This window comes from Phyllopteryx taeniolatus, chromosome 18, assembly GCF_024500385.1.
Source record: "Phyllopteryx taeniolatus isolate TA_2022b chromosome 18, UOR_Ptae_1.2, whole genome shotgun sequence".
Classification (NCBI taxonomy): domain Eukaryota; kingdom Metazoa; phylum Chordata; class Actinopteri; order Syngnathiformes; family Syngnathidae; genus Phyllopteryx; species Phyllopteryx taeniolatus.
In genome coordinates, this window is record NC_084519.1 from 8,520,628 (window position 1) to 8,545,463 (window position 24,836).

Below are 24,836 nucleotides of genomic sequence, written 5' to 3' on the forward strand. Positions count from 1 at the left end.
TTTCCACATGACTTGTTCTTTTATTTGACAGTGTGGTAAAAGACATTGGAGAATCTCTCAAAGATACATTGACTGTGTTTAAAAGCTCTGCTTATCTGGACGAAAGTATTTTAAAGATGCAGAATAAAAAAAAAAAAAATAATCATGTGACAGGTAAAACGAAAAAATTTTCAGTTCCAGTTGTATCTTCTGGACGGCGGTGGTGCAGGGTAACGTCCTCTGTTGGAGCTGCTGTAGCCCTAAAAACAAAAGAAATTTGAAGGCTGTCAAATGCACTTCAGATGAATTATACTCATGTTTCACCCCAACGTAAACAGAAAGGATGTCAATGTAAAAGCCTGTGAAAATAAAATCAATCCAAAAAAGTGAGCTCAGACCTCTGCCAAGGCTGAAAGATTTCACTTGAGCAGTGAAATCCACCAACACAACATTAGTACATTATCTTCAACAGATATTTGGAAAGATTTTTGACATTTTGTCCCATTGCAGCAGATTTAGGAAACATGATCATTTATAACATTATTAATGAACTAAATACCACAAATTTGGAAAGAAAAATTACATGATGAAACTCAAATTATAAAAAAAAACAGAAGACCTATGCATGTGGAGATCATATTTATTTTTTTAAATTAAACTTGTTTCAAACATGCAGCACAAAAACTAAGAGATAAAACAATTGAAAATATAAATATTACATACTGAAAAACCGCTGTCCAAAAAAGCAGGAAGAAGTTAGAATTTATTTAAATCGTACCTCTTCACCAAACAGGTATGACCTAAGATAAATTATCCATCAACATATGGAATCCAAAATATATTAATACATACTCAAATACATGCAATCTCCACATGTTCACCCCAAATTAATCATTTCATAATAAAGTGAATGCACATTATTATTATAATAATAGTTGGTATTAGTTCAGTGACGACTGATGTGTAATAAAAAAAAAAGTGACTTTGTGACTGTATTTGAATATAAATCTATAAAAAGAAAACGATGAGAGGACAATTTCGGGCTGAGTGTTTTTATTTTTAGTACCTGATACTGCTGTCCGCGCTCTTCCTGCCGCTCGCGCCAGTCGCTTCCTCTGTGCTGCTCAAAGCGCTGCTGGTAGCCGCTCGGCCCGGCCCCGCCGCCGCTACGGCTGGCGTTGTGATGGTACGCCGCCTCCTGCGACTGCATGGCCCGGTCCCAGCTGTGAGGGCCGCCACGGTACTGCTGTTGCTGTCTGCAAACACAAACAAACATCACGTTCACTACAACTCTCTTCTCAGAGCGACGGTCATCACCACATGGCTCGAGTTGAAGGTCTGTGGCTTTTTTTACATGGCGTTTGCCAGTGACTTCATGAACGGAGTCATCTTTTCTCACAATAGCGACACACGCACTGTTTAAACCATACGTATACATACGCTGCGTTCGACCTGTTCTTTCCCTCATGATCGACGTGACAAGCTGAGATTCACCCCCTAATCTTTATCTTCTACCCAAAAACTGTGCTGGTCTATAATCCAAAGTGATACAACACCGCCATCTACAGGCATCTGTTAGTTTACAATCCTAAATTTCACAGATGAGCTTGGTGGGACCCTAATGCCACACCTTAAAAAAAAAAAACATACTTGAACAATATATATGTCGATGGCAGTAAACTGTTGGAATCCAGTTGAGAAATAGAATCATCCAAGGCAGTGAATGAATTAATAGTAAAGACAATTTGTAATTTTGGTACAGATTTTAATAAGAAACAAGAAGTAGACATTTGATTTGCTTTAGCAGGCCAGATAAAATGATGTGGCGTCACAGATCTGGCCCCACTGACTCCAGTTTGACACCTGTGCTGCACATGACCCATAAAACATTTAACTTTTCAGGGGTTTTACTGATTCAAGTTGAGGCAAAGTTGGTACCACTCTCGTCACTGGCACAGGCATCCCACTTGCTCAAACAACCACTTCCACTGTAAATTACCTACATATATTATATTTTTAAAAAAGGTGTTCTTTTTCTCAAACCAGGCCACCACTCCTTGAAAAATACTTGCTTAGTTCATCATATGCAGAAAGCCTAAAATATGATCTAACGCTCATTAAAGATGCTTCCCCCCCTATGAAATCAGACCGGCTTGGTTCCAACCGACAATTACACGTTTGAAAATCCACAAAATCATGTGAGATGTTGGCAGCAAAAAAAGAAAATCCCTCTTCAATTTTAGGAGGATTTACAACTGTGAAATATGTAATACCGCCTTTGGCCTTCAAAATAACCCAACTCATGGTACGCCGGTCAGATTATTTTCCTGATGTCAGTTTTTATGAGCCAGAGGTGGGCCGAAATTAAGCAGAAGCGGCTGCGCCCAAATAAAAGGCTACAAGCTTAAAATAGGAAGTAAAGTTAAAACTTGCACATATAAACCCATTTGACGTGAGAAAACAGTCCCAAATAACAATTTTAACAGTGCTAGATTTAACTTTTAGCTGAAACAATGAATATTAAGTCAACTGGGTTAGTTCTACACACATTGCCTTTGAGTTCATAGGTTTGATATTGATAGTGGTTATAAAGAACCCAGAGTCAAATGTTCATTTTAGTCTATACTACGGGCTGCTAAGAAAATGGATGTTCATACTTTGGACACCCTTTATTTAAACCATGCAAACTTTTTTGACACAGACTCCTAAAAGAATCGGAATCGTGACTCATTAGGAACCGGGATCGAAATAAGGAACCAGAATCGGAACCGCAATCGCTCAAATTCAAACGATGCCCAACTCTTACTAGTGAAGACAAACTGGATATTAGTACATGGACCTTCAACTGGATTCTCAAGGATATCAACTGAATGCTCAAACGGCTTTTCAAGGCTCGGGTCTAGGTCAATTTTGACCTGATTTAACACAAACACACGACCCTCTTTAAACCATCAAAAGAGTGGACTCACCGAGGAAACTGAGGCTGGTGCTGGAAGGATGGCGGAGTTCCCAACAGGCCGCCTGATCTGGAATCTGCACACGACAAAGAAACACGCATCATAACAGGTTCTGCTCACTTACAAAGACCAGAAGGAGCCCAATGTAAAATCGGGGCTGCCATGATGGACCCGATGCGTGACATCAGCAGAGATCAAATCAAGTTTTAGCGAGCTCAGAGGGGCCAAGGGGGACATTTGCATGTTTTGTTGAGCAAATGAAAAAAAGCATAGAGCCGGCAGCATTGTGGACTCCTCAAGTGGGTCGCTTCCATCACCGCAGACCCTTCACAAAGACCCACTTGAGTGGGGGGGGGGGGGGGGGAAGAGAAAAAGTATCCAAAGGCTTCTTCCAGATCCACTGTTGTCATGGAGATGACCAGCTGCCTGTTTGTTTAGCCAGTCCACCTGCACGCCAGGATGTAGACGCCTCCTTGGACATGATGTGACTACTAGGCTCGAGCACGCACTTTACATCCCTGCAACTCCTTTTTAAAAAATAAAAATAAAAATAATAATTCTTACGTCTTATGGAGCAGCTGTAAATGCTCCTCACAAAAAGAAAACTGCTCACGTTTGAAATAATGAAAAAATAAAGCACGCTAGAAGTCAAGTCTTTGAAAAAAAGTGGCGAGAATATTTTTTGTTAAAACTGTTGAACAAAGAAAATGTTCATTTATTAAGGATTGTGTTTACATCAAGCGTTTGTTGATTTGTTGTATAGTGAAGATATTTGGGTTTCAAATCAAAAGATGAATATGAGGGAAGTTCAGAATTCCAGCTTTCATTTCATGGTATTTAGATCTAGATGTGTTAACTCAGGACAGAGCACCTGTGGTTTGAAGCCACCCATTTTTCTAGTGAGCAAAAGTATTGGAGCAGACCTCCAAATATAAAATGAGTGAGTTAATTAAATTAACTTAAAGTTAATTACTTTTAATATTAGGTGGCATAACCCTTACTTGCAATAACGGCATCAAGCTTGCGACCCATTGACTTCACCAGATGGTTACAGTCTTCATTTGAAGTTCTTTTCCAGGCCTGGACTGGAGCTTCTTTCTTCTTGTTTGTTTCTGGGGGTTTCTCCCTTAAGGTAAAATGCATGCTCTATTGGGTTAAGGTCCGTTGATTGACTTGGCCAGTCTACGACCTTCCACTTTTTCTCCACTGATGAAGTCCTTTGTTGTGTTGGCAGTGTGTTTTGGGTCATTGTCTTGTTGCATGATGAAGCTTCTCTCAATTAATCTGGATGCATTTTCTGTAAATTGCCAGACAAAATGGTTTTGTAGACTTCAGAATTTATCAATAAAGACTAGAAGACAGAAGCAGCTATGCAAGCCCAAGCCATGACATTACCTCCACCATGCTTCACAGATGAGCTTGTGTGTTTTGGATCATAAGCAGATCCTCTCTTTCTCCATACGTTGGCCTTTCCATCACTTTGGTAGAGGTTAATCTTGGTCTCATCAGTCCATAAAACTTTGTTTCAAAACTTTTGTGGCTCATCTCTGTACTTTGCATAATCCAATCTGGCTTTCCGATTCTTTTTGCTGATGAGTGGTTTGCATCTAGTGGTATGGCCTGTATATTTCGTCTCTCGAAGTCTTCTTCGTACAGGGGATTGTGATACCTTCACCCCTGCCTTGTGGAGGTTGGCAGTGATGTCACTGACTGTTGTCTTTGGGTGTTTCTTCACAGCTCTCACAATGCTTCTGTCAACAAGTGCTGTCGATACCCTTGGCTGACCTGTTCAATGTCTGTTGCTCAGTACACCAGTAGTTTTTTCTCTTTTTCAGGACATTCCAAATCGCTGTATTGGCTATGCCCAATGTTTGTGCAAAAACTCTGATCGATTTTCCTTCTCTCAGCTTAAAAATGGTTTGCCTTTCTGCCATTGACAGCTCTCTGGTCTTCGTGTTTAATTAACAGCAAATGCAGTTGTCACAGGTCAAAGCCAAAAACAAGCACTCTCTCATGTTTAAGGAACCAATCTACAAGGCAACACCTGAGCAACTAAAAACACCCATTAGTCACATGTTACAATACTTTTGCTCAATTGAAACCTGGATGGGTTCAAACAAAAAGGTGCTCTGTCCTGAGTTGTTTAACACATATAGATGTAAACACCATGAAAATAAAGGTGGAATTCAGATTTTTTTTTCTCCTCATACTCATCTTTTGATCTCAAACCCAAATGTCTTCAGTATACAACAAAAACAAAAGGAATTGACCTTGCCGTTCCAATATTTTTGGAGTGGACTGTGCATTATGACAGAAAGGATATTGCCATTCAAAAAGGAAGCACTTATTTTGCACCTTATCTGTCAATAAAAACTCTCTATGGAATTAATGAACATGAAATCCCACAAGGAAAAACAAAAAGCAAAACTTTTGTTGAATGTGGGAAGATTAAAACCTGATTTTTGTAAAAAAGATTTAATTTAAAGCCAGATCACCCAGCCCAATAGTTATATTTGTTGCATCTTTTGAGAAAGGAGAAACAACTTGAATTGGAGGTCAAGTAGGAAATATTGGGTAGAGCACAGATTTGGCGTCAAGCTGGCCAACTACTGGCGCCACGCACGGTCACGGCGTTATTGTGGCCGACTTTTCCCGTTTGATGATCTTTTCCACCAACACAGCTCAAGTGGACCACCCAGTCGGCTTCCAATTATAACACCACAACGTGCGGGCCTTCCTTTGCTGGGTGCCGGCCCTGCCTCAAAAGAGAGGGAATGACAAGTGGACACCTGTCAATCTCTTTAATTAGCCATGATCTGAGAGCGTCTGGGCCTCCAGTGTGCGCACACAAAGGCCAAAAAAAGGATTACGTCTTCAAATCCTGACAGCACCCAGTGGCCACTGTATTAGGGACTGATTACGAGCCGCTCCGCAACTAAACGCCTCTTTTCAATTTCGACGGCGACTATTTGACTCAGCTCCAACAAAAACACTGAGGCGTTTTTGTTTTGTTTTGTTTGCAGACGTCCGCAATGTCATCGCGTCGTAGGAAAACTTTCCTTAGATTAAACCACAGTGATTCCCAACCAACTGTGCCTAGGGAAATGACCAATTTCACTTCATTGGTTAGAAAACTAGTTACTACAAATGTAGCTATGGTCATCTATCTATGCTAGTGACGTATAGCAACAGGCATAACAATTAAATGGCAGAAGGTACACAACCCGTGCAAACACCTGTTGCCATTCATAAAACCGAATAAGTCATTGGACACACACTACGTGAGTTTGTGAAAATTGAGATTATATATACTTTGTGTCATTTTTGCTATGGGAAACTATCCAATTTCACTTGATTGGTCAGAAAATAATTTACATCAAATGCACTGTATTTTCGTTGCTCTATGCCAGCGACGAGAGGTGCAACAATTAATCGACTGACAGCTAATTGATTATCAAATTAATCGACAACTATTTTGATTATCAATTGTTTACAGATTTAATTTAATTTAAAATTGTCCAAATCATCAGAATGCCAGCCTCTTAAAAATATTCTCAGATTTCTGTAGTCCTCCATGAAAGCAGAGGGATTATGTGTTTAATCAAAACAATACATCTACAAATATCTGCTTTTCCTTTGGAAAACAATGATCAACGTATTTGCCTATTTTCTGACGTTACGGACCAAACCAGTAATAATCAATTTATGTTTGTGCATTTTCTGCACTATCATTTTGAAATATCCTATTTTTTTTATAAAGGCATAGAATTTATTTTAAATCCGAATCGTTGAGAACAAAAAAAAAAAACAATCAATTATCAAAATAATCACTAATTGCGGCCCTACCAGCGATGTCGAGTGACAGGCAGAACAATTACGTGCACAATGTAATGAACAACTTAATTTTCTTTTCAGATCTCCAGAGCTTTTTTTCCTCACTTCCAGTAACTAGTATGAGACGGCATGAGAGCACTAACACCAAATTTAACAGACTTTTCCTCTACTCACACCTGAGACCTTGTAAAACTAACGAGTCACATGACACTTAGGAGGGAAAATGGCTGGCTGTGCCAACTTTGAACATTTTCACTTAGGGGTGTAGTCAGTGTATTGCCAGCAGGTTAGCCATAAATACAGTAGCCATGAGTTGGGCTGTCTATGAGGGGAGGGTACATTTACAATGTTATACAAGGTGGACACTGACAAGTTCACATTGTAGCAAAGTTGCATTTCTGTGTTGTCCCATGAAAAGATAAAACATTTCGTTAGCCTAATAGGATAATTGCTTAAGTCATTTTTAACATAATGTCACAATGTCAAAAAGTGAAAATGTGCTTGACCATTTTGTTTTTGTTTTTCTTGTTTTCTGAAAACGCACTGGCCTTGAGTTTGATACAAGTAAACAATTTTTAAAAGGATGTAGTAGTTAAAATGAAGTGAATTGGTGAGGTATTTGTGTGCACTTGTTACTTCTACTTTCTAATTGAAACCAGGTCAGAGGTTGGGCGGACTTGTTAGTTTGTAGCTTTAGCTCAACAATGGCCACCAGCAGAGCTTGGGCACAGCTGCTTAGTGGCCGCAAGCTGGTGGAACGGCGGCGCACAAAGACCCCAAAGCGGCCTCTCCGCGGGGGCGGGGGGAGCCACGTCATTAAAGGGGGAACTTAACTTGGCTTTCAAGGCCCTTCAGACTGTTTGTGCGGCTATACCCACAATACTTTGCGGCAACATCCTATCGGGATCATTGAATTTGGAGAAAGAGAGTTTGAGATAGTTTGGTTATCCCCTCCTATATAGTGCCCTCAACGTTTCCGGGGTATTGTTTGATTTTCGGTAAGAGACAAAAATTAATTTTGGTGCTATGAACGAATGAGTGGCAATTCGGATTTACTCGAGAGCTCGCTTTAAAAAAAAAAAAAACTAAACGGGAATCACAGTTTTTGCATTTGAATGAAAACAAATCAAAGTACGTATTATATTCTGAGAAGAGCTGCAATGTGTTGTTTTCTCCCGCCGCCGTTTTGACTTGCTGTGCATGCGCATATGCGCAGTTGTAGTCACAGATGTACCCGAACACCTGTAATATGGAGCCGTAGTCTCCCTCAAGATGATAATCTCTGCAAAAGGAGGCGTCTGATGGCCGCGAGGAGCTGCACAGATGTTCATGGCAGACTCTGATCATGGTAGACGAATTGGATAAACTTATGCAAGATTCGTTCCACACATCGTGCCAGATGATTGATAAGAAATAGCTATCTACTGCTAACTAGTAGCTAAGCTAAATAGCTGGCTGAGTAGAGGAAGATGTTGCCAGCCAGCGTGGGTTTACGCATTTTACGGGACAGAGGCCAGCGCGAATCAGACCACAGCCACGAGGAGGCAAGGGATCCTGGTTAAAGTAAGCCATTTTAAACTAAAAAGAAGTGTTCAGCAGATGTTTGTGTGTCCGTTTCACAATAAACAGTGATAAACGGAAGCAAGCATGATTTGGCTCTAATTTGGCGAACAAGCACTAAGGAATAATAATAAAAAGTGTTTGTTTTTTAATAAGTTTAAACGTGTTGGAAATCTGTGCGAGGGGTTAAAACAAAAAGTTTTATATGGTCTTTAACCAGTTATGTTTCACCTATTGAGGTTATTTTTGTCACACACAAAAATGTCATTTTTAAAGGAATAGGACATATTTACATCAATTAAACCTGATTTCAATGACATTTTGTATGAAAACCCTAACTAAAGTCTGACTTGTGGTAGCAGGCTGCTTTTGTGTCTGCGTCTTACGTTGGAAGGACTGCTGATGGCCGCCGCGGGGGGAGCGGTAGTTTCCGTGGTGGTTGTAGCTGCTGGGAGGCGGAGCATTGCTGTACTGTCCTCCTCCGCTGTGTTGGTTTCTGAGGGAGTGACTGCAGGAGGACAAGAGGATGTCAAATATGCTTTCTACAGCTCCGCAGCCTAAAGCTCCAGTTTAAGAAAAAGAAGAAAAAAAAAAAAGAAAAAAAACTTGAAAGGTGCTCATCATGAATTCCGAACACGCCACCTTCAGGGGGTGCCAGATGTTCAATTATTCCCATTTCCTAATGATAATGTGGACGTGTGGAGGAGGAAGCGGAGATCATAATCAAGCATGGCTGCTTAATGGCCAGCGTGGGGGGCGGAACAAACATTTACACATTTTGAAAAGGATTGTACAGACGCATAAATATCACACACTGCCAAAGTCTGCATGGAATAAATATAGTATCTCAGTGAGGACACTTCTCACGTTTTTGTAGTTTTTTTTTAAAATATCTTTTCATGGGGCAACATTGAAAAAATGACACTTGGCTACACTGTAAAGCAGTCAGTGTACAACATGCATAACAGTTTAAAGTACTGTCCTCTCAAAATAACAACCCACAGCTATATTGAACACCAAATTTAACACACCCGCTCATCATTAATGCTTGAGACCTTGTAACAGAATAAAAACTGCTAATCAGGCCAAATTTGAACATTTTCACTGAGGGGTCACTTTAGTTGTGAGTGGTTTAGACATTAATGGCTGTGTTGAGTTATTTTGAGGGGACAGTGGATGGACGTTATACAAGCTTTACACTGACCACATTACATTTTAGCATAGTGTATATTCTCTACATATCTGTGACATAATACATTTTGTAAGATGACGTGCATATTTCACACATTTTTTTGATTAATGAAAATTTGAAAAAACAATACAACAGCCATGGATCCAGTATTTTCCAAAGAAAAAAGAGGCTGTAGTGACTAAGGTATGTCCCAATACAACTCTTTCAGCTTCAATACGATACCGATATTGCAGCCTTGAGTATTGCCGATACCAATATTGATCCGATATCAACACAAATCATATTAAAATGCTTCAATCAAGTGTTATTACTCAAACAGAGAACAATAGTCAGCAACGGTAGGTATGAGGACGAACTGATATTTATGGTTAACCAATGCGTTACATAAAGTTTAACCTTAAACAAGAATATTCAATTGTGTAATTTTAAAAAAATTAGAAAATCCTGAAAAATAATATAACCTATATAAACCAAAAATATATTTAATTTGAAACTACTGTTTAACTTAAACATAATCATATTATACAATTAAATTAAAGACCATGAAAAAAAAACCTCAAATACAAATTACACTTACACAACAATAATTCAAGTCGACTTCAGTTATTTTTTACTGTCAGTATATGGTAGGAACAGAATTTACTTTCTCCACATATACGGCAACACACCTTTAAAATTTATGCATCTGGGGTATAGTTTTAGCGACAATATTGCGGCGGATAGGAATAATGTAGTGAGGCTCGAGGTGCTTGTACAGCCCCTGTCTGTCTGTGTCTAGTTTGGAACGCTGTTACTGCTGTGTGCATCTTGACCGCTAAGGGGCAATGTGGTGCATGCAATGAGATCCACGCTTGCAGTAACAAAGAAAGTAGACGTCACGATCTAATAGTGTTTATATAACTCATGTTTCACGATTTTGAAGAATCTACGCCTGAGAGTATTGTTATGTTGCTTGTTTCTATGTTTATACAGCATTTGTGTATCAAAATTCATTATTTTGAGAGCTGTAAGTGCCGCGTGTAAGTGTAAATTAGCAGTAGAGCGATGTAGCACACGTCTTAACCAGAACTCATTCCATATTTATTTTGCCATTATTACGAGTGTGGCCCCTAAGAAACTCACCCCAGAGCTCTGAAGCCCGACTGGTCCAAGTGAGCCTGCTGCCTGTTTGGGTTGAAACCCAGCTGGGGTCTCCATGGCTGGTTCCCCCGCCTATCCCAGTCCTCCGGCTTCAGCACATTAGTGGGAAGCCTGACGGTAGCACACACAAAGTCATTTGTCAAAGTCATCGTCACACTACGCACTACAAATACAGAAAGACATCTACAAGAGCTATGTTCTACTCAATAACAAACATTTAAAGTAAAAGTGTCACTGACCTGGCTCCGGGAAGAAGGACAGCCTTGAACACAAAGCCCTCATCATACTGGGGATCCTTGAACCTTACTCTGGAAAACAACACAAATATGTTGAATTCAAATAAAAGCAACACTTTTTTTCCATTGCTATTTTTAATTTTATGGCGATGAGGCTTATTTGCCTTCTTGACACTCCCGGCTGAAGTTTACTGTCAAACTTAGTATAAAACAAAAATAATTACACATTGTGTTGAAATAAAACCACAAAGCTTTGCTTAATGAAAGTTTGCTAGCTTAATGCTAACACATAATGGGAGACTCCATCGATGGGCTAATGAAAGAAGCATCGATATCGCAGTACTTTAAGCCTTTACACAACTTATATTTGAACACAAACGGTGGCAACACATGAAGACAGACGATATAACAATACTCACAGGGATACATGGTTATCCTCTGAGAAAAACAATTAATATCACTGAAGTTTGTGACAGTCTGTTTCATAAAAACTACGTGAAGTGTGTCTTCGTGGATTATTATGCGACCTGGTGGCCAAGGCACACACATCAGATGGACAATTCCCATTGAATGAAAGCATGAAATCATGATACACAGACTGTATATTTTTTTTACATTCTATTTAATTATATTATTATTGCACATCTTCATGAAGTACAACAGTGTTAACGTGCTATTTTTATTACTTATGTTATGAACATTTTTGGCGGCATGTTTTGGGGGGCTGGAACTGATTAATAGCATTCCAAATCATATCAGTGAGAAAAGATTTTTCGAGACGTGAGTGTTCTGAGTTACGTGTGGTCACAGAACGAATTTAACTTGTAAGTCCATTGTAGTATTCAAAATTTGTGATATGGAAGAAGTACGAAGGACAAACCGTAATAAAGCGAGGGAACACTGTACTGCTGCTGTGATGGAAACACAAGTGCCAAAACGTTCTTACCCGATGGCGCTGTTCTGTGCGATGTCCCGCAGCATTGGGATGGGCGAGCTCACTGTCCTGAAGGACAAAAAGGTAAAAGGCAAGTGAGCACGCGAGCGGGTCAGACAGGAAAACGACTCGCCTTCTGACGGGGAATGTGCAAGAGGGAGCATGAGTAAGCGGTCCTTACTTATCTGGTAGGATAGGGTCGTCATCAAGAGATAATGTACCTTGGATTCCATGACAGAGCTCTGCAGGCACCTCAGTAGGCTAAAAGACAACGGCAACGTGATCTCATCTGCAACTGCACATATTTAGAGGAATATCCGCTCGGGTTACCTCATGAGATTCTGCACGGTAGAGTTCCTGGATGAAGTCCGACAGCGGGTGAGACTTCCCAACAAACACCATGTCACTTCCCAGACTGTTTCTCCTCACTGGAACACCGACAAATAAACCTTTGTTTTTCACTGGCCATATGTACACAGCAGGTGCTCCAATAAGGGAGTTGCGCTCAACCTGTGAGGGTGGGCCTCAGACAACTACAATGGTGCCTTGAGGTAAGAGTTAAATCTGTTCCGTGACCACACTAGTAACTTAAACACTCGTTTCTCAAATCATCTGTCCCAACTGAAATGATGGCATTTCAATTCATTTCATTTGAGAAAAAAGAAAGTAAAAAAAACAAGTAACTTGAGTTACGAGCTTGGTCACAGAACAAATTATACACTTAAGTCAAGGTATGTCTAATATGTCTCCTCTAAAGTGACTTTAGATCGCACTTTGGGTTCAAGTGTGACGTGCGATAAGGACGCAAGGTTACCAAAAAGCGACTGACCTTCTTCGGATGTGAGGTCTGGATAGACATCGGCCAGTGCGGCCCACAGACGCCGTTCGTCCACAAACGGCAACAGGGCTACGCCTTCAAGAAGGAAACGGCAAAGAAGTGTCAACAAAACACACGCTAAGCATCAAGGAAGTAGATGACAGATGTTTCACCTTGCCAGGCGTACTTCTTCCCATTCAGGTCTATCGCAAAATCGTCAGGGTAGAAGTCGATGATGGAAGAGTCCTGCGTCACAACACATTCTTCATTTCGACAACTAGAACACTGACCTCCAAAATCCAGGGTGCTCCAAAAAGTCTCTTGACAATTTAACATATGAATTGCAAAAGCAACTGAATAGACATGTGGAAATTATCAATTAATGAGCACATATTTGAAGTTTTTTTGCCTTAATACACTTCTATATGGGCACCACCCCATCAAGGCAGTAATTCATTCAGTGACCAAGCTCGTAATTTAATTTACTTGTACATGAACTAAATGTTCCTTGTTGAAATCCATAAAGATGCCCGCAAAGCACTATTTTGTTACATTATTTAAAATGGCACTGTATTGTATAAAAACACAGAATGTAAAGAAACTATAAGTCTAAATACTGTATTTACCATACTACAGTATTTGTGTTGGATGTGTGCCTTTGAGGCGTGTGGCCTAGTTGGTGATGTCAGGAGCTGGCGTCTGAGTGGCTCCTTGCAAGTGTTGTCATTTTGTATTTTGTCATTGTCGCGTTCAATAAATGGCTGAAGGTTCGTCAACGACTATTCCTCGCTTTGCCCATTTGCAAAGCCATTACTATACCTTAATTGCTCCATTTTCTTTTCCACTTCAAATGTTTGCTAACAAAATAGCAAAAAATAAATAAATACAGCAAAGTCACAGCTTGTAACTCCTGAGTTGGGGCACTCGTAATGTTTTGCTCCTAGATTAGGACAAGGCAAAATCATACTATGAATAGTAAGAAAAACTATTATTTAGAGATATAAATTGTTACCTGGCAACCAAGTGAGTTGTCGAAGGGAATTGTACGTCAATTGTTTTCTTAATTTAAGAACCAACGAATATGCAGTCTGGCATTTACATAATTGTAGATAACTAATTTCTTTCAATTTTATACATCTTTTTAATTTCATGTATTATATCGTGTTATTTGTTACTGGAGAGAGTGATGCAATTTTGATGGTCCTGGATCTATAAAGCATCAACAACAACACACACAAAAAATCCTTGACTATGCAGTGGGATTAAGAAATTTGATAAACACCAAATACATTGTAGAAATCTGATTCAAATATCTCAAATTGATTTGTACTACATTCTGCAATTGTAAATGTGTTGCTCACTCACTGGACTCGTCATTAGGTTCCGCCATGTTTCTGGCAAGAAGTTGCCACTGGCGGCAGGAAACACTCCCATCAGCTGCTCTAGGGGCTTGAACTGTGCATACGTACAAACAAATTAATAGTGGCTTCATACAGGCCCCATCAACCAACAGTCACTCACGTACCGGTTTGGTTCCTCTCTCAAAGTCAGAGAACATTCCTTGAATGTCTTTGAAGTCTGAGGCGAAGGGGGCATAGTGAAAGGGGAAGTACCACTTCCATGAGGCACAGCCCTGCAAGCACACAAAAGTGGCCATGTATTGTTGTTTTCTTTTCAATTAATTGTGTCACCACGCTATGATGTTGCAGTTATCCCTGTGATTCCACCGGATTATGTCAACCAGCAGCACATCTTCGTCCAAATATCTCTTTAACTTTGCCCTTTCTCAACAGAATCTGTGGCGGCGCTTCAGATTAAAAGTCCATCCCACGGGACTAAGTCTGACATTTAAACTCCTCAATTCACATTCAGACTCCTTCAGATTTCAGCACAGGGAGGAACTGCACTTCAACTTGATTTATACTTTTTGGAACGTTGCGCTGTAACGTGTAAACGAGGGATCAACACCAAAGAGCTGCTACACCCGTTGCACAAAAGTACACTGCTCATTTAAATGTTGAAATGAGGTGTTAGCATAATAAAAGGCTCAGAGGCCTGGTAGGCATCATTTATGCTAATAAGACAGTTTGTCTTGTCACAACTTGGTCTGTGACTGCATCCTAGGGGTCAGCAAATGTTGTTGGGGTTGTCAGCAAAAAACAGCATTTCATCCTTGATTAGCCCCAGCTAGCCAATATTGTAATTAAAAATCATTAGTGGAGGATTCTTAACAAAAACAACTGTATATAACATCGACAAGGAAGACTTCATTAGGAACATAAATTAATGAACGACAGAAAAAAAAAGGCCTTTACAAAGATAATACATTTGACTGACACGGTCAGAATGCTATTTATTTAAAATGTACTGTATACAGTGATTTTTTTCCCTGTTTTTTTGTTTGTATAAAACTTTAGAGAGTTGTTTCTAAGATTTTGGTTGCCTCAAATACACTGAGGGTGAAGAAAATATTAAAAGGTCTACATTTACAAGGGCTCTAAATAGTATATATTTGGATTTTTTAAAAATTATTAAGACTTTTGTGGTTGAGTAGTACTATGATTCCCCTGCAGATATTTGTGCTTTGTTTTAAATCCACAAAGTAGAAACATTTTATTGTAAAATGCTTTAAGGAGTTTTAACTTATGAAACTGCATTTGGCATACTAAACATTGGCTTTTATCAAACTAATGACCAAGACACCATGTAGAGATTTAAAATGCCGTTTATGAAGCACAAGGATAAGTCATTGAATTTAACATTGTTTCAAAATTATTTTGGGATCCAAGCAGTGAGAAGAAAAAAAAATAAATAAGTGTGTCGAATTCCAGCTCTCAAATCGTTGCTATCCGTTTGAGCTCCCCACGATAGACGTAAAACAAATAGAAGGTCCTCATCATAGTGGGGATGATAAAAAGTGATTTAGGGAGCAAAGTGTGAATCACGTCTTCAGTGTTTTGGGCAAAGCCCATGTCCCCTCCTTCCTCCCCCTCGCGGGTCACTTGGCGATCCGTGCGTGATGGTAACGCCGTTGGCAGCGACACCGTGAATGTGCGGCAGAGCCGAGCAGACACGTCCCGTCTGCCGAGGACCTTTTAATCAATTCAGAGCAGCCCGCTGAGACTTGCTTTGGAGCATGTGGAGACCCCCCTCCATCCCCCTTGATCCTCCCACTGTCCCCCTCAGCTCTATAAAGAGGGCGCACTTACGACGCACATTTTAAACCAGTAACACCTTTCATCACTCGGCAAACAATCCATATGTGAACATGTCACTTTGGTTACAAAACTGATTATTTGAGCCACCTCCTCTTTGACAGAATAACAAGATGAGCGGTGCAATGGAATTCCTAGAGGCAGGTGTTCCATTCGGGGACCAAGCAAAAGGCAGAAGTCTGACATCATTTGATGTGCAACAATTCAATTTATCGACAACTATTTCTATAATCAATTATCATTTAGAAACCTTGTTTACCTTAAGTATATGTACTGCATATTTATATGATACTTTATTATACCTATACTTATTTAATTTACTCTGTTGTCTGCTGCCTGAGGGCCAGGTCGGCACAGCAAGTGAAAATCAATTCTCAATTGCCTTACTTGGATAAATATAGGTTAAATAAATAAATAAAAGCTATGTTTGAAATGATAAAGTGTTTGGGGTTTATAGTTTGTTTTATAATTAAGGTTTAAACTATTGACATACGCAATTATAAACCTTAAAGGGGGCGTCAATTAGTTTAGCAAAACAGTAACAACGATTAACGCTATTCTTCATTGCGTTGTCCGTTAAAAAAAGTGTCACGACAAATAGTTGAGCCGGTAAATGTTAAAAAGACACTGTCATAAAAGCGGTTTTCATTGGTTGTTTGACAGAACATAAGAGGAAAAATTCCGAAAACGTGAGATGGTTTTAAAAAGAATGCCGGCACGTCTTTGGACATCTATACCAAATATATATGGTGGATCCTTACTGCGATGTAATACATTCAATACTTTGTTCCCAACTGAACAGATGTTTGCTGGTGGTTATGGCGTCGAGGGAAGCAGAAAGTGGCGAGCGTGGCCTCACCTGGTAGTAGTAGCGCAGCACCCAACACAGACCCTCCACATACGACTGGACCACCTTCTGCCTGAAACCTTCATCAGACACGTCAACGTCAAACTTGGTCTTGTAGTAGCGCTGCTTCCAGCCATCCTCCCACAACCTGCCAACAGCTCGTGTTTAGGAGAAACACCTCATAACTTGAAATGTCAATCAATTGGGTTTCATTCAAAGATGCCTCCAATTTCTGCGTGAGCGGAATTTTTGATTGGTTTTGAGATCTTGGGAAATTCAAAAAATGGAGGGCGCGCGGCATCTGTGCCACCGCAGAGGCCTGGGGCGGCCTGCGGGGAGCGCCGTCTACTGAAGGGGAAGTCTCCATGAATACCAAATCACTCCGGCGGATTTAGCAGATTTGTTAAGTGCGTCACACAGGAATTGACTGCTTTCCATCTTAATTGTGCAGGGAGGATGTGTATGTGTGTGTGCGCGTGTCATGCATACTCATGTCTGCTCATTCATGTGTGAGAGTAACCACGACTGTCAGTGTTATGTTGACACCACGTTCCGGCCTGGCCCACTGCGCCTACCTGACGTTGTCCTCTGGCTCAGGCTCATCGTCACTGTCCGCTTTCCTCTTCACGCCTCTGTTGTTGTTGGCATCGTCGCTGGGGCCCGCAGACTGCTGACGCCACACAAACATTCATTCAATGGCTGAGCGATATGGCCTCAAAATCAAACGCCAGACTTTTTTCAACAAAAATTCTATTTTTGGTTTTAAATCTTTTCCCATTTGCTGACAGAAAATGTATATCATATGAAAATGTATATATAATTTGAAAAATAAGTTTTGCTTTTTGTCCTCTAAGATTTGCTAGACTTTTCCTGATCCCTAACAAGCGTTGAGCGTTTTCCCCGCAAGATTGTTTTTCCCCCCTTATATAGAGCCTGAAGAAGTTTTATTTTGAAAATCAGGTACGCCCACCTGTGCCTCAGTACATGTCACACTGCTGGTCTCGGTCACATGATACAGTAGGAAATAAGTAGGTTGGAAACTAACAAAAGTTTGTAAAAAAAGGTCTTTGGAGTGCACTGCCGGTGTTCTGGATTAAAATCAAGACAGAAAATACAGTAGAGAGATTGTCACAAAAAGCACTGAATACTTTGCTTCCATTTTCAACATTTTAGCTTTGTGAAGTCGGCGGACTGACGGTGAAAATTAAATTACGAAGTAAATTGGACATACCCCAAGTTGGAACCGGCTCATTAAAGAGAAATTATTACAACTACATTCAGTGTAATCATTTTTTATTTGTTTCTATGCCAGTCCATCAAAAATATGCTGCTCTACACTACTTGCATGCCCTGACTTCCACATGATTGACAGCAACATTGGACATTATATAATTATAAAAAAAATAAATAAAAAAAAAAGCAAGCAACATGGTGAATTTCATCAAGTGATTTACAAATGATATCTGTCGTTTAATGTCAGCTATCGTCCAATAGGAATGCTAAAGTGTAGCTATACAATGCAAGAGTGTTTATTCTAGCAAATTTAGAACTCACGTTGCCACCACCGCCATTCCTCATCATGGCCTTCAGGGACTGAGCGGCATCCTGTACAAGAACACACATTGAAAACATTTCTTCGACCTTTTTTTTTCAAACATTCATTCAATGTACTCGAAAAAATCAACTTCCTAAAGTGAACAACAAGGAGACAGTTTTTTTTTTTTTTAAACAACTCAAAGCACATTGTGGAATTTTCAGGACGCACCCTGTTGGACTGCATCCTCATGTCGTAGGCTTGGTGGCGGGCGTTCTCCACGGCGTCTGGCGTGCGTCCTCTGCCCAGCGCGTGAGGGGCGAAATGGCCCCCGGTGAGGTAGGCAGGGCCTTGCTGCTCCCTCTGTGTTCATTAAACCAAATATTATTATTATTTTTTTTTAAATGAAAACTGAGGTGCTGCTTCAAGTCCTTACCACAATTTGAGCATCATTACATTGGCTTCCAGTTAGTTTTAGAATAGATTTTAATATTCAACTGATGACTAATTCAAGTAACTTACCTTCATCCTTTGTCGTTTCTCTTTCATCCTTCTCTTAAAGCTCTCCTAAAAGAGTGAAACTATTTTAATAACATTGACCACCTTCATTATGTGATTTATATCTTTAAAGTCAGAAAAAAGTCTTGCATCATCTTCTTTGCGTTTTTTGAAGATATTGTCCTCAGCCACGCCCACAGCATCCATGATCATCTCAACACGTGCCAGGTTGACGTAGCCGTTTTCTGTTAGGTAGCCCTGTACACACACAGCTGTCATCTAGGCCCACGACTTCACTACATTTCCCAGCATGCACGGCAGCAAGGAGCCCACGCTTTAACTGGACCATACTTACTCCTGTTTTGTGCACCACATCTTTGTAGATCTTGACCAGTCGATCTATCGCCCCCTCTCTGGAAGATGATAGCATAACATCAAGTGTTAGATTGGTTGCGCCTTGCTATTTGAAACTGTTTTAGAGCTTCACACATAAACCCACAGACACACACATGGAGATACACACACACACACACACACATTAGTCACATTGCTCAGTGACTGTTTTTGTCAATGTCTTTATGTCTCAAAAGTGTTCTCTGTCAATTGACTGTCTGTTGTCGTACTAGAGCGGCTCCAACTACCGTAGACAAATTCCTTGTGTGTTTTTTGGACAGATAAAGATGATTCTGACACTTAGAGAACAGTGGATATGACCTGATTTCCAAGGACGGCAGGTGAGGGAGAAAGTCGTTTCCGACAAAGAAACACATGAACACCCAGTCGTCGATGCTCCTCTCAAAGTCAAAAGGAAAGGGCAGACTGGCCATGGTCAACTCTCGAGACAGATACTGAAACACAATGCAGCGCCGTTAGCGTGTCACAGTGACAAGAGATGCACACACACACATGTACAGAAACACAGAGAGTCCCGCAGAGGGCTGCAGCTATCAAATATTTTTAGAATTGATTATTCTATCTATCTAGCAATTACTCGGACAAAATGGATTTCGCATTAAAAACACATCAACCTGTTCATGTGAGGTGTAGGTATTATTTTTGTCCACTTGTGTTTGCCATCCTCACGTTCTATTATAATGTCTGTGACTTTTGAGAGTGTATTGCTTTAAAAGGCACACCGTGGCCTGGTGAGCGACGTGGGCGTCCGCGAATGAGGGTGTAGAGTCGGCTGGTTGCTAACTGCCTGCTTGTTGAATTTCTTGGTCCGAGTTATGGCCAATGGCAGCTCGTGAATCAATGTGCTAATTACGCGTTTGTTTTCTTACCGTTTTCCAATAAAGCAATTGAAAGTGCACCGGCGGTTGTGTCTATTTTTGACCACGCGTGTGTGTGTGTGGGGGGGGGAGGGCGTTTTCAAACTCGCGATGGTAGGCTATATTGAATGAGCCAGCAGTGATATATTAACTTTTGTGTGGGTCATCGTAGACATACGGTTGTAGTACACATTGTTTGTTTTTAAGAGCGAAATGATCCCAATGGATTATATGGAGGCGGCACGGTGGGCGACTGGTTAGTGCGTCAGCCTCACAGTTTTGAGGACTGGGGTTTAATCCCCGGCCCCGCCTTTGTGGAGTTTCCATGTTCTCCCCGTGCCTGCGTGGGTTTTCTCCGGGCACTCCGGTTTCCTCCCACATCCCCAAAACATGCATGGTAGGTTAATTGACAACTCTAAATTGCCCGCAGGTGTGAATGTGAGTGCGAATGTTTTTTTTTTTTTATGTGTGCCCTGCGATTGGCTGGCAACCGGTTCAGGGTGTACCCCGCCTCCTGCCCGATGATACCTGGGATGGGCTCTAGCACGCCCGCGACCCTAGTGAGGAGAAGCGGCTCAGAAAATGGATGGATGGATTATATGGACTCTTTTCCCGTCAACTTATCTCTGCACGGAGTGGTGTGCGCGACTACAGTAACATTAGTTTGTGTGGAAAAATGATCTCTGCGAAGCTTGACACATTTGCTTTGGCTTTTTCTGTAATCGAATTATTCAAATAATCGTTGCAGCCCTAACACACACACACACACACCGAGAGACACAAACCAAAAGCGACAGACACAAACTGTACCTCTCTGAGCACAGACAGTCTGATGAAAATAAACTCCTGCTCAGACACTGGCATGGTCCCTGCAAATTCATCATGCTGGAAGACAAATAAGTTAAACAAACATGTTTTATTTTCATCTATTAATAATAAAAGTGAGAGATGATCTGACCTGGCCTTGCTTTTCTCGGGCGACGCCCTGACATTCTTTGATTTCGTGGCCTATTTGTCCGCAGAGTCCACAGGGTCGGGGCTTGTTGGGTTTGAACTCCTCCCGGATGATGGTGAAGTTGGGCTCGTGAGTAGCCAAGCCCAACATGATGAGGTCCGCTGATTAGTCACCACACAGTGACAAAGCATATTTATTTTTAGAATAACTGTAATGTCATACTAATGATTATAATGAACTAATGATAGGTTACATTAAATGTGTATTTAAGACTGACCGTCAGCACCGCACAGGCAGTGATGGGTGTTGGGGTCATGGTTGGGCTGACCTGTGGACGACAAACAAAATGTTTGCCAAGATTTGTGCTAAATACAAACATTAACATGACATCATGCGCTTTTTGTGCTCAGGTCAAAGCAATAAAAATAGTATGTTGGTGCAAAGGAACTATGTTTAAGTGAACTGAGGGCCTTCATTTAGACAAGTGTGCTTTGTCGCCTTCTTTGTGCCAAGAAACTATGTTGGAGTTGAGGAATTTCATTTAGACAAAATTAATGCTTTGCCACTATTTTGTGGCATTGAAATGGAATTATAGTTCTTTTTAGGGGGTTGTCAATTACTCACTGAGAGTCAGGATCAGGGGTTCTCAAACATTTTGGGGTCCCCTGCAGGTCAGAAATTTTTCCACGTAGCCCACCGTAATCCTTATGCCAATTAAAAATAACCATATGTACCCCTTGATGCCACTGGTATGGTATTAAAAAATTGCCTATTTGACAAAAGTCGGAATATTATAACGAATTCATATTTTTTTTCAGAAAAAGTTGTAAAGTTGACAATAAAAGTTAGTTTTAAAAGAAAAATATCTTCACATATAGACATTTTGTAAGAATACAAAATGGTAATCTAACAGCTGTATTTTTCCCAAGATACCCGAAATATGAAATTTAAGTATAAAGAGAGAAGTCACAGTGTTGTAATATTTGGACATTTAGTCTCTAAAAAAACTTGAATAATTTCTGAAAAAATAGGCTTTGATCTTAAAAAAAAACTAACAACAATTCCTGTATTATCAAAAAAAAATAAAAATAAAATAAAAAATAAAAAAAACATTCATAAGGGATGCCACAATCGGAGCTTTATCCTGAAGCTAAGGTAGTGAGGAGTAATTGTTTTATTGGTGCGCCGGCCCCCATATGTAGGTATTCCGTTTTTAAAATATGACAACTTATTGCAAATTCTTTTGAAGACTGCCGCTTCAGAACCGCTGCACGATATGGGCAAGAGAATTTGGACACGCTGTTTTCCTCACATCACTATGAGCCCCAGTACTTTTATTTTTATCACTTTTTTGCCATTTGCACTGCCATCTCATGAGCGAGCAGAACCTCTCTGTCTCCTGATGTAGTCCATGATCTTATGTTCGCCTTCGCCTGGAACGCTAGCATCAGACAGGAAGACCTTCAAGATCCCGAAAGGAAAATAAAACTGTTAGTGACATTATGGAGTCAACGTACAGTCAACCATCAAATGTAGATTAATAAGGTTTTCAAAATACGAAGTGGCCAGTGAGGGTACAGTGTTCCCCTGATATATCGCTGCTCACCATTCGCACAATCTCACATCCCCAAAACCACAACTTAAAATGTTTATTTATTTATATATTTTTTAAATGTCACAGATATTGAGCCTTACCAAACAATGTATCGTTAAAGCTGGCATTATACCTTACATTGCTATTATATACTGATGCGCACCAACTCTCCAAAATCATGCATCCCCCATGAGAAAGAGGGGTTTATTGTTTTTCTTTCCTACTTGATCGCAACAGAAATGTCCCTTTTCAATCAGTAGAATTGATTAATAGCACTGTGAGTAACAGTTGGCGGCAGAGACAAGCTCACCGTGATGTTTTGCCATCCTGGGTCATTACTGACTCTGTCCGCAACGTAGTAGCGAAGACACTGTGCCAGGTTGTCCATGAACTCTGTCCCCTGGAGACACATGACACGCCAAGAGCTTGCTAACGACAAATTTTATTTACAGTGGGGGGGAAGGGAGGGAGAAAAAAACCAATTAACTCATTCACTGCCACAGGCGTTTAAATTTGCCAACTGGTTTCCAATAATTCACTGCCACCAACAAATACATTCGACAAGTACGTTTTTCAACAAGCAGGCGTTGAAGACCTTCAATAATGGGGAACTCTGCTTGAAAACAGCTGCCAGTTAATGGGTTAAAAACATGCAAGAAAAATTTATTTGATATACGTGCAAGTTAGATTACAAGCTTTGTCACAAACGTCTAAGTCAACGTAACCTATATTTTTTAATGAACTTACTGGTGTGATGCAGTTGCTGTCAAACCTCTCTTTAATCTCCTCAGGCGGCAGGTAACCTCCTGTGTAGGAAGACACATGCACACACGTCAGATGTAGCATTTGTATGATGAGTTACCAGTAGACTCGGGTACGGGAAGACCAACCTCTCTGGATGACCTCCTCCCGCATGCGTTGCTTCTCATCAGTAAGCTCCATGCCTTCTTTAGAGGCGCGAAAGCGCCGAGAGCGCTGCTGGTTCATTTTGGCACGTGGAGCCTGGTTGGAGTTTAACATTAAGATCATTTTGGTGCACCTCTCACAGCTTCTTACCATGCTGTGCTTCCAAAACGTTATCTTCATTAAGAAATTGTTGATTGGATCAGAGTTACTTACCACACCATCGATGGCCATGTACAAAACTCTCCTTGGACGCACGATATTGACCAGACGGTCAATGTACTCAAAGATGGCCACCATCATCTCATCCTCGTTTTTGGGCGCTGGTCTGTGGACACACACAAGTGAGGAGGTAAGGACCCACTAAATACATTTAAATAAAAAAAACACAACATCCACATCCATTTAAAAATAACATGTCCTACAAATAAACAATAAAAAAAAGATAGCACTTCGTACTTGTCCTCTGGATGTGTACAAGGGTGAATGATGCCGTTCATGTCCAAGTACAAATTGTCAAACTCCACCTCATTGGGGTTTGGCTTGGTTGTGTCGACGGGGATACGCACGTCATTGCACTCTTTACCCTGGAAGACACAAACCGTAAATGTTAATGAAGCAAACATAAAAAGGAGACACGGTGCAACCTCAGGAACAAAGATTAATTGAAAACACATACTCCATTACATATTTCTATGATATTCCTTTCAGACCCAAATGTTACAGATGGATACATTTTTATTTTTATTGTTATTAGACACAAACGTAATTTTAGATTGAGCATGACGAAGGCCACGACAATTTACGTTGCATTAGCGTCAGAGACAATTAAGGCAACTGCTCAATTCTTCAATGTCAAAATGAAAGTCAAGGTCGTAAATTTAGAGTAAACTTGCTTAATATTTAGTCAACTTGGAGAGCTGGAGCACTGGCAGCAAAGTGAAAGTACACAATGTCCCCAGACCGAATAACCGTGTTCCAGTTGCTTTCGTTTTAGTGAAATTGAATTCACGGGACTTAGGATCAGCAATGTGCAAAAAGCATAACATTCTAAACAAGTCGTCATATAAACGTTAATCACCACGCACAGGTGTCTGTTTTGCAATGTATTATGCTAACGGCTTACCCTCTCCTCCACACAATGTACAATAATGGAGGGATATTTGCGACTAAGCCAACGGAAAAACGCCGGGACTCCCATTTCCGGTAAACTCTTGCTTTCCCAGCTGTGCGATTAAAACTTATAAACGCGAACAGAATTGCGTTAAAACGTCAAGTAAAACACGAATTCCTAAATAATAATCGAGGCTGCTAATTTTCCGATGCTAGTAGCTCCATGCTGCTCGGGAATTGTGTATTTTTTCCGGGTC

General features: G+C 40.5%; 1 protein-coding gene across 2 annotated transcripts; it reads right to left on the bottom strand.

Annotated features, from left to right (window-relative positions):
* xrn2 (5'-3' exoribonuclease 2) lies at positions 1–24,836 on the bottom strand. Of its 2 annotated transcripts, none has more exons than XM_061754295.1 (31): positions 24,593–24,836; positions 23,926–24,053; positions 23,683–23,794; positions 23,454–23,565; positions 23,311–23,369; positions 22,874–22,963; positions 22,358–22,430; positions 21,247–21,297; positions 20,973–21,130; positions 20,825–20,899; positions 19,458–19,591; positions 19,099–19,156; positions 18,894–19,001; positions 18,768–18,812; positions 18,477–18,608; positions 18,266–18,316; positions 17,287–17,381; positions 16,724–16,859; positions 14,175–14,282; positions 14,015–14,104; positions 12,823–12,895; positions 12,662–12,745; positions 12,163–12,260; positions 12,014–12,093; positions 11,845–11,901; positions 10,902–10,970; positions 10,645–10,773; positions 8,717–8,838; positions 2,949–3,012; positions 1,046–1,235; positions 1–239 (listed from the first exon to the last, which is right to left on the bottom strand). In XM_061754295.1, the coding sequence occupies exons 1-31, from the start codon at positions 24,665–24,667 to the stop codon at positions 171–173; spliced, it is 2,925 nt and encodes a 974-aa protein (XP_061610279.1). In that variant the 5' UTR covers positions 24,668–24,836; the 3' UTR covers positions 1–170. The 2 variants fall into 2 exon arrangements, with proteins under 2 accessions (XP_061610279.1, XP_061610280.1); XM_061754296.1 differs by having other exon boundaries at positions 17,287–17,378; positions 24,593–24,835.

Coding starts and splice junctions, on each gene's coding strand:
- xrn2 (XM_061754295.1), bottom strand. CDS start 24,667: ATGGGAGTCCCGGCGTTTTTCCGTTGGCTTAGTCGCAAATATCCCTCC. Junction 18,317..18,476: donor TGAGGATGCAGTCCAACAGG/GTGCGTCCTGAA, acceptor GTTCTTGTACAG/GATGCCGCTCAGTCCCTGAA. Junction 3,013..8,716: donor CCATCAGCAGTCCTTCCAAC/GTAAGACGCAGA, acceptor TGTCGTGTGCAG/ATTCCAGATCAGGCGGCCTG.